Here is a 10,896-nt window from a genome sequence, read left to right on the forward strand (position 1 = left end):
GGAACACTAACACACAGGAAATCTTGAAGATCAACCCCAAGAACTCTTCCAGAAGACATCTGGCAAACTAGTAATACACCCAGTCTCTTCAACTACTTTAAAACGTTCATTACGTGTGATGCTTTTCTTGTAACTAGGTACTGCAGAAAGAGCACCTACTCATCATAAACAGCTGTCACTGTCTCCACAGCTATCAGAGGTGTAGATACTGAAGAGAGAGCTGCTGGCTGACATTTGCATGATTTAAGGACATTTTTGATACAGTTTATCATCATGCATAGTTGCCTGGCCTTTGCTGTCACAGAGGGGTAATACAGAGTTAGTAAACTGCATCTTTCAGGATGCAAATGCTTGCTCATTTAATGCTACCATTTACCTAGAACAGAGGAAGTACAAGCCTATAAATGAGAAAAGATTCTTTTCCGTGAAGCATTTTATATTATAATCGAGTTCAGATTAAGCTACAAAAATAAGACTTTCAAGTAGCAATAGTAAAGAACATTTTATTAAAATGGAAGTTTGTCAAACCTCATGTATCAAAACTAAGGCCACAGCTAATCCTAACACAAAGTCAACCTCAAAAGGTTCTTATAATATGATACAATTTAGAAATCTTATACAAAGCTATTTTACAAATGAGTACTCAAATGTTCTGAACTGCAGCATTACTTACTTGTTCTAAAATGCTATATAAGTTATTCTAGTGATAATATTTAATGATACAAAGTAGTGAACTATCAGTGCATATAACCTGTCTTTATTTTGGTCCTGTGAGGAAAGTAATTTTCTGCATCACTCCAGCTACAGAAATGAATGGAAGTACAAAACATTGCAATGGAAGCTGCCAATGATTCCTCCCTTTTGTGCTGAGTTCACTTCTTTTCTTCTAATGCTAAATATCTCCAGTCATAATAGCAATGAACTCTTCTTGATTGACTGTAGAAAAAGAGAAACTGGTTAGACCAACAGCAAACATCCACAATACACAAAAGAAAATAATGCGTATCTGTATTATACTTTTCCCAGTTAGTATGCATTGTGTCTAATCCTTTACTAACCACGGTTTACAAGTTTGGATTTTTTGCTTCTAGAACAACAGAGGTTTTGCACTTTTTTTTTCATGCAAAAGGAAAAGTCTGAATGCAAGCTTAATTATGTGGAATACTTAAGCCAGATTCTAGCTCATATATAACAAGCTATTATTTCTAATTATGAAAGTAAAAATAGTCTAAAAGTAAAATAAAACAGAAAAAAATCGAGAAAAGTATGTAAAAAGATAGCTATGCAGAAAATAATCCTTTATTAAGATTCATAAAAATGTTAAAAATGGTAGATAAATTTTATAAAATCAGTGCTTCTTAAGCAACAATACTGCAGCTCTGGTTACGAACAAATTCAGTTTTATTCTTAAAATCGTGATTCAGACATTTATGTCCAAACTGCGCCCCCACCTCAAACCACGCTATTTCTCTCTCTCTCAAACCTGTAACACTTGCCAAATGCAAAATTAATTTTAAGATCATTTACTAATGATTCTATAAATTAGCTAGAATTAAAATGGACTTTTGACAAGCTTTTCCCCATCTGAACTTTCTTCATTCTTCAGTTATAATTAACAGAAATTTTACACAAATGTACTTGAAGAAATTAAGGCATAATAATAAATTAATTAGCAGTCAGTAATTATTTTGCTGCACTTATACCTGAGCTATTGACCTTACTCATATGTTAAAACACAGCCACTGTAGAAGAGTTAACCAATGAACATGTTCACTCTGCAACTAATTACTGTAATGGGGAATGATGAGAACAAGTCAGTGGTATGGAAAAGACCAGACACATATGAAGAATTCTCCCTGACAATTATCTGTCCCAGCCAATGTGTCCAAGCTATTCCTAAACAAAGCACTGCAAAGTAAGAGCTACACTTACAGCTAGAAGAAAATTAAACAAATTCAACTATGTTACAGAATTAAAAAAATAAGCCTAAATCTGCCCTGCTGGGAGACATGTCAAAATATATGAAACAAGCAGATTTAGCCTAGCTTAGGACCCTATGCTCTGAAATATCAGTCCATCGTACAGCTACATCATGTTCTACTACACACAAGCACTATGTTGACTGTATGATTTACAGTAACAGCACAAATACAAACATCTTCTTCAAAATATTCCCTGATTTAAAACATCTTTGTTAAACAATGCCACAAAGTGGAAATACAGTCTTACAAGACAAACAAATTCTGTAACATTCAAACAAACTGCAAAGAGAAGCACAATTAGAATTCCCAGTAACCCCGTTAATCCCAGTTAATCCTCCTCAGATTTAGGATCTGTTCACAAAGTTAAACACAATGAAATCACAAACAATCACACCCTTTCCTAGTTAGATTTTCCCCAGTTCCACGACCCAAATGATGGTAAAAGAACAAACTAGTATCGCATATGAAGAAAACGTTAATGAGTTAAATGAATATGTTATTTCAGTGCAAGTTTTTTTTCCCTAAATCTGTGCCAAAAATCTGAGACCTAGGACTGGATTGTGTTTCGTACAGATGCATCCACACAAGACAATAAAAACTGCATGAACTGACAGCATGGAGTTTCTAAAAATAGTCACACTCTAAAACAGAAGTCATTCCCAAGACCAGGAATATGAAAATAAGACTATTTATGTTTTTAAGGCAGACAGAAACATGTCAAAAACACTTTCTTCTACAGAAACTTATGTACAGTGTACCAGTACAACTCAGTGGTTTTGCTGAAAACACAAGGGTTCAAGTAGCCTGGGCACCACACAACAGAACTTATTTCACTGTGAGTAAAACAATCTCTGAAATGTAAGAAGTGTTTCCACAAGTAGTAGTATTCCTGTATTTGAAGTAGCAAGTAAAAATGCTACCAACAGTTTCAGGGTTTTGGGGGGGGGTGGGGTGGTGGTGTCTTTTTTTTTTTTTTTTTTTTTTTTTTAAGGAAAAGAAGGGGCATTAGATGACAGCAAGATTTTTCTATATGACCCAGATGTCTGAAGTTAAATGGAACAGTGATGCACAGGATTATTTACTTTTTCAAAATGAATCTTAAAAAGCTAGAAACAGTATCAGTTTTCTTTAAAGAACAGAAAACACACATAACCTTAAGGATAAACAGCACCATATATAAACATTATGCTGTCAATCTTCCATACTCGATCTCATGCTTGACTGCTCTAACAAAGAATGGATGGATAAATACGTAAGAGGAAACTGAGCCACCCACTCCTAGCTGATAAACTTGAATTCAAAAATGTAGCACTGACGCAAAATAATTATGACTTGGTAACCTTCCCGAAAGGAGCTAATGGTCTACATTGAATTTGTAGTGACCAAACAGCCATGACAAAAAACCATCCTTGATCCATGATTCTGACATGTCAGCTGGCAGCTCCAGGAGAGCAACACAGAACAAGACGTGATTGCAGATGACTTCTATTCTCATTCACCTTTACAGCTACACCTTCAAAAAGCAACAAAAAGTAAAATTTATCTTAAAAATGAAAGAAAAATAAAGCTAGCATTGCAATCCTTACAATTCTTCCTTTTAAAAGCAAAACAAGCTCAAAATTAACTTATCTACCTAGACTAGCAATCAATCTAATGGACTGAGAAAACAGGCATCATTCCTTGCCTGCTATACAGCTACTGAAAAGGAAGTGAATCGGTATCCTATTGTCTACCAGAATTCACACCTGCAATCTTGTGTGTCACTGCACTGAAAACTGGGTTTGCAGTTTTCACTATACTGACCCGCTTCAATTATCCTATAGGAAACAGAAAAAACAAAATCTATTTTCTCAAGATGCAGCTCCAAGAAAATTTGATGAAGCAGCGAGAAAGTTCAGAGATCTAAGCAGCAAGAAAAACAACACTTAAAAACCTAAATGAATAGTTTCCCCCTGGCTTAGCTTCCTTAAACATCTCATCTGCAGGATCAGATACTGCCAGCGCAAGAAATAGGTGGGAAGACATTGTGTGCAGGAACATCAGAATTATGCAGTGTGGATTTATTAAGGAACCATGGCCTCAGACCATAGAAAGATATCAGAAAACAGTAGCTCCAAAAAGCTAGAAGTCACAAAGTTTTCTCAACACTTTCTCAGTAATAATAGTAATCTCAGTAATAATAGTGTCAACATTAACACTCTTCTGGCAGTTGAATCACTGACCTTTCACTATCTTTGTCTCCAGGCTCTGTATTTACACCAGTACAACGGAACAAAAGCTTCACATTTCCACATCACTGACCATGTTTAACCGTCCTCATTCCCTCTTGAAAGAAGAGCGGCTGTTTCAGTACTTAAGTAATTGTATTCCCACATATGGAATAACATCTATCTCAAACAGCTTAGAGAGGAGGAGTATCTGTCACAGGGCTAACACCACAATTATTCTTCACTAGTAGTGAGAGCTTTGAGTCCAACAGATGTGCCGGTTCACAAGCAGAAATACTACTGTAACTGGAAAAGTTGATGAACTGCTAGTGAAATCTCAGACATGAATCACCATACTGAAAGAAAAATTCAGAAGCAGGTTCCAATGACTGCTAAAATGCAGTGTTTATGTACACGGTCTCAATCGAGTAGTCTCCGAAATTCAGATATTAAGGTTTCAGGTGTAAACTTAGGGATGTTTTCAAGTTAATGAAAAAAGCGAAGTTTCGGTGTTCGCGAAGATTTAATAAGCACAGTATCAAACTGGATTTGTTAATTCATTCTTTATCTAGCTAATAAATCCCACCCTGTATGGACCTTGCCAGTCACCCAGAGCCATTTTTCACACCATGCTCTTCAGCACTTTGAGGTTCAGAACTACATTAAAGAGTCATCCAAGTTGATCCTGCATAGATCCAGGGTACACCTGGCACAATTTCTTAGCTTAATACTCCATCTCTGACTAACACGCTGAAATCACAACAGTGACACATCACCACCTAAGAAATACTGACTACGTGATCAAGAGAGTTTCTCTTAACACTTTAATCCTTTTACTGATTTATATGGAAATAAAAATGTAATGTAGGAATCTCCCAGGTACCAGTTCAATTACTTCCACCTTCAACTACACTTTCACCAATCTTTTAATAGACATTGGTTGAATAAGAGTTAGTGGTGAATCAACTTGAGAAACCAATTTGGTTTTTAGACTCCCAAGATGTGTTTCCAGGACTAGTAGCTGTCAAAAACAACAATTTCCATTATTTGTAGGCTAAATCAAGTTTGAGTGGAAAGTTATTTAGAAGGAAACCAAAGACGACATTTTCACAACAAAACCACATTTGAAAAGAGGAGAAAATTAAGAACAAACTAGACAGCTTTTTGTTTGCTAACACATACTTTCTCCATCTCCATCCTTATCGAATTCTTCAATCATAGCCCGTAGCTCTTCATCAGACATATTTTCACCCAATTCTCTAGCAACCCGGCGCAGGTTCCTCAGACTTATTTTACCAGAGTCATCATCATCAAACAATTTGAATGCCTTGAGTATTTCTTCTTGTGGGTCTCTGTCCAATATCCAGTCCGTCACTATAAGAAGCATACTTAAGTTAGACCAAAAAATTCTGCAGGGTAAACTCAGAATGACCTTAGCAGACTGGGGCAATATGAAGAACACACACTTCTGATTTCACCCGTTCTCTCATTTTTATATATTTGAATTCAACATGCATATTTGTTTGGCTGTTATCTGACCTCTCTTTCTCCTCTCTCTTTTCTCAATCTGAGTTTCTCTTTGGGACATATCTGTTGCTGTGGAAAGCTTCATGGCAATTTGGACAGAGTGATGCTTTCAACACACTTTTCAATAGGAATTAAAAGTATACACGTCCCCTCTCTGCTCCACACTTACCTTTCAGAAAAACTATCCGCTCTGACAGATGAAGACATTAATTTTTTTTTATTTTATATGTTTTGATCAGGACAGAATTTTGACTTGGAGAGAATACTAAAACACTAAGTAATGAAAAACATTCACATGAAACCTCTCTGTTAAATACAAAACCACACTAAAAAAAAAAAAAAAAAACAAAAAACTGAAGCCCAGGGGTTATGAAAAGGACACTGCTATGAACTTCAAGATGTTAATTCTGAAAGGATTCATCAGTCTTTACTATTCCTTTTATCACAACCATTTGTCAGTTTCTGTAACTGAAAAGACAAACTTGCCACATAAAATATTTTTCAAGTAATTATTTCAGACCAACCAACCCTAATATATGTCCACATCTTTGTACCTGCTAGTCTTGTATTACAGTGCTAGCTATTTATGACTTTCATCAAGCCATTAAAAACACATCAACTCCGTTTGTGCACAGAGAACCACTTAGCATCTGTTACTGTCTGCAGGTGGAATGCCTGCTCTGGCTTAGTGAACTTGACAGGAAAAAATTAGATTCAAGCTCTTATAAGCTCACTACAGCAATGAAGTTTATATGTGTTCATAAACCCCTCAAATTTATATTAAATTTAAATATTTTCTTGAGAAATTCTGCCTTTTGTGGCAAAAAGACAACTGCGATATCAGCTAAAAACAGTAAAACACTAGGTCTCGAAATACTACAGGTAACATGATTGTATAAAGCAAGACAAAATGTAATTGCATCTTTATATATTTCAGATGGGTCATTTCTCTACATTTAAAACCATAAATAACACTAAATTATGAAAAATTGATGGCTCAAGAATTGCTTAGTTATTTTCAGCAGCTCTTCATAATTAAAGCTTCTATAACCTATTTTCCTCTAACTCCCTTATCTTTCTGCCAGAAGTGCTATCCTGTTTAATTCTGTGGCAAGGTCATATTGTGTCATAGCAGCACTGAAATCCAATTCAAGTTTTTGGATAGGTTTGATGGCGTTTCAAGTATATACTGTGCTTCCTACAAGAATTTTCCTAGCTTCTCACAGCACTTACTAACTGCCTGTATTGATACCCAGGACAGAACAATGAACAATGACAGGACTGAACAAAGAATTACCCAGTAATTACAGTATAATCAGTTATATAATATAGCATAATGATGTAATTATAGTAGTAGTAGTAGTATTACTATTAAATCAATACCCTCACTTTTTTTTTTTAAATTAAATCGGGACTGATCATGTATATTTACCCATAGGCTTTATTTTTGTTTTTTTTTCTGACTTATAATTTGCTCTAACCTGGAATACAACTAAAAAATATTATCTGTCATTAACAACACACTTTGTTCAATCCTAACCTGTTAAATCATTAAGATTTGCTACATTTCAACCAATAACTGTTTTGTCACATTAAGTAGATTGTTATTCATAGCCAAGAGTAAATACATATGTACTGCACTGTTGGTTTCTTTTTTTGATTTGGTTCTTTTTTTGGATTTTTTTTTGTTGTGTGTTTTTTTTTTTTTTCTCATTTTTCCCCAGAAAATTTACATAAATCTAATAACTTGAACACATGGACTGGAATAATGAAATAGAGATATAAAGCCATACATGGAGAAATCTCACACAGCTTATTTTTTACTAAATGCAAATTTTATGCAAAACTATATATTATGTGTAACAACCAAAAAAATCTTCAAAGCAACTTAAACTCTAACCTCTAAAAATTCTGCAGATCACTACATACACAAAGTATATCAAGCTTTGCAATACACAATCTTCACGTGAAAGAAACAGCCTAATGAAATTCCACTGCTTTTATCAACAGCTGAAAATCCTTGAAGTATAATATTTAACATTTGCCCCAATTTCTCTTCTCTTTGTTATAGATGAAGTCTATGTTCAATTTACAGTTTGTCTGTGCATAAAAATGAAATTCAATGCCAAATACTTTTTCCACAGCAAGAAGGAGATTCTTACAAAATCCATAGACAACACAAGAATATCTACATTTTAAGTTAGCATTTATTCCTTTGTATAAGTTTGAAAAAGATTAGGTCTGTGTATACTCTGTTTCCTTTTATACCGTGGGTATCATTCATCTCTACATATCAAACTCAGTATTCAGAATACAAAGATTTATTCTCCTCCACTATTGACTTTTATTAAGAAAAATACGAAATGAAATCTCCCACTTTATTTCTTAACAGTACTAGATAACTGAAAAAGTACACGAGCTACTGTTTCCAAATTGCAGTCATGACTATAGGCTAAATTTCTCTAAAGGCACACAATCAAACACATACCAACTTCATTAAAATCTTCAAAGGTGATCTTGCCTGTCGCTTCTCGATCATAATCTTTAAGTATTTTCAGTACATCAGCTTTTTTCACATCAAAACCCAAGGCTCTCATTGCCACCTTTTGGAATAAAATGGAAGTGCAACCATATATGAAGATTAAAATACAGATTTAACAGATTTATTTTCATTTTCAGTAATTACCTTCTTGCCCAACAGAGAAGGTGCATATCAGCAGTTTAGTAACAATAATAAATAAAATTAATAAAAGGAAAAAAGCTTTGGATACAGAAATCACCTAAAACTACTATTAGCCAATGGAACATCAAGTTACAGCGGAAAAAAATAGCCTTCGCATTTTCAAGGATTTTACAGACTGAACCAAAAGCTTCTTAGGACAAGTAGATTTATCTTCCTCACTTCCAAAAACATTTCAAGCACTGACCTTTTTTCAAAGACAAAACTGAAAATCGTTCTTCAAATTATTCTTCTTCAGCATTCATACTAAGCGTGTATACATTCATGAGTTTACAAGTCCTCTTACAAGTGACTTTACTGCTTTTCCACTGAACAACATAAACCAACCTATTTTTTATTTTTCCATTAGGTTAGGAGTACATGTTTAGTTTCTCATTTCAACCAAGACAGAAATTTCTCAGCATACACTACCTTGACTTCCTCCAAAATGATGAACATACACCCTTCCAGAAGTGGAAAACCACAATCCTATTGGATGTAGCCATTCAAAAATCTATACTATATGCTGATTTTGTAGAAAAGGACATAGTCCTTTCCTTTATGTATTTCTGTTCTTTCATAGTATTATCTTCAGGGCCACAATATTTAATTAGCCACCTAAGAAACAGCTTTGCAAGTAATCGTGACTGGGAATTCAAAGCGTACCGTAAGTGGCAAAAGTGTATTAACAGTCTCGAAACAGTCCCCAGTACTATCCCACTCACTGTGGCTTCCAGTAAAGATAAAACGCCTGAACGCTGAAATAGAGGGAATCACTACACCAAAGACATCCCTGTAACAGCAACTAAAGTAAAAATAAGAATTCTTTTTCCCCCCACCTCTTTGAGTTACTTGGTAGAGCCAGAATATGGAGCCAGCAGGTTGGACTAGGTATGCTTTCCCAAAAGAATTTCACCTAATATGTGACAGAAACACAGGCCCCTCCAATGCCACTTTTTGTTCTTGATGCAGTATAATTAGAATAAAAATTCATAAAACACTTAAAGAGACTTTAACAAACTTCATGTACTGCTTCTACGGACTTCCAGACGGGAGGTCTCACTCGGAAAGGCTGCTATCCTAACCTCCATTTGCCGATAGCTATTAACAAGAGAACCCTTCATTGGGATTGCTGAACCTCCCACATGCACAGCAAATAGCATATCTCATTCCTACAATCCATAGGTTCCCTGTTGAAAAATACAAATGGGTAAGCTCTGGCTTGTAGTCAACAGTTTTACAAATTTGATTTACATTTTTTTTACCTAAGCATCTGAAACCTGTGAATTTTCACAACATCAAGCTTTAGATTATACAGTGCCCTTAAAAAGAACATAACAGCTTTTCAAGAGCTTTTCCCACTTAGTCATCTGTCCAAGCTAAACCCTGAGCAGCATTCAGGCTAGTGTTATGGAATGCTACAGCAATTCTATTACTGTGTCAAGCATATAGTGTGGAAAGAAATGCTTGTTCTTACATCAATGCAGTATTTCCTTTTTTTTTTCCCCCTTCCAATGTCCTCACTCCTTTAGCTCAGCAAGAGATCCTGAATGTGGAGCATTTTTTAAAGATACAGCCAACATCTTAAAAACTCACTAAAAAACAGATAAATATTATCTGCCATAAAACTGTTTAAATGAAAAAAACTTTTACCTTTAATTCATGATAATTTATTGCTCTATCTTTGTCTGTATCAAACAACTCAAAGGCATCTTTAATTTCTTGCCTCTGTTCCTCAGTCAGTTCTCTTCTTTTCTTCTTTTTAGTTTTGTCTACTGAAAGGTCATTCCTATGTAAGAAGAAAGAAATTAAGTGTAATTGATTTCTACTGGGAAGATACCACTGTATATAACATTTTCCACCAATAAGAAACTCACCATAATTGCACAGATCACTACCTTACCCATTCCATCCTTTCCCAGCTTGTCATCCCAGTTTAAAATAACACTTGAAATAGACAATTCCTTTGTGAAAGCTGAATGACCCCTCCACTCCCCCACTCGAAATAAAATCAGCACAGGCATTTGGTTAATAAATAACAGCAACAACAAAAAAAGAGGGTAGGAAAACTACCAGTTAAAAAGAATACCTGAGGTTACAAACTAGAATAGCAGTTGAAATGATACAACTCCTGAAAACACTTTCTTTCTAAACTGGAGCTTAGAAAGAAGAATTTTGAGACAGACAGGCCACTGGAGGCTTAACTAGATCAGACAACTGGGTTGTCTGGCTACTAAAGTGGGCATTAGGTGCCACAAATCAGCTTTGTTACCAGTACCAGTTCTTAGATAAATGTCATTTACAGATTAATTTTTTTTTAATCCTTTAAATCAACACACATACACACTGTTCTAAAGACTTTTTGCTGATTTGATATACACAAAAGAGACAAGCCCCCAAATCAGGAAATCTTGCTCAAAGACAGCCTTCTTTTCCTTGGCTAGTTTAGAAAGAACATTAC

At 35.0% G+C, this 10,896-nt stretch overlaps 1 protein-coding gene across 1 annotated transcript; it reads right to left on the reverse strand.

Annotated features, from left to right (window-relative positions):
* Window positions 1-487: 487 nt before the first annotated feature.
* Window positions 488-10,224, reverse strand: CETN3 (centrin, EF-hand protein, 3; the record flags this gene model as incomplete). The annotated part of the gene is made up of 4 exons (XM_009707101.1): window positions 488-936; window positions 5,372-5,563; window positions 8,205-8,319; window positions 10,089-10,224. Coding segments are annotated over 4 exons (487 nt in total), but the record flags the coding sequence as incomplete, so codon positions are not given.
* Window positions 10,225-10,896: the final 672 nt, after the last annotated feature.

The sequence above is a fragment of the Cariama cristata genome, unplaced genomic scaffold (assembly GCF_000690535.1).
Source record: "Cariama cristata isolate BGI_N322 unplaced genomic scaffold, ASM69053v1 scaffold20019, whole genome shotgun sequence".
In the NCBI taxonomy this organism is placed as follows: domain Eukaryota; kingdom Metazoa; phylum Chordata; class Aves; order Cariamiformes; family Cariamidae; genus Cariama; species Cariama cristata.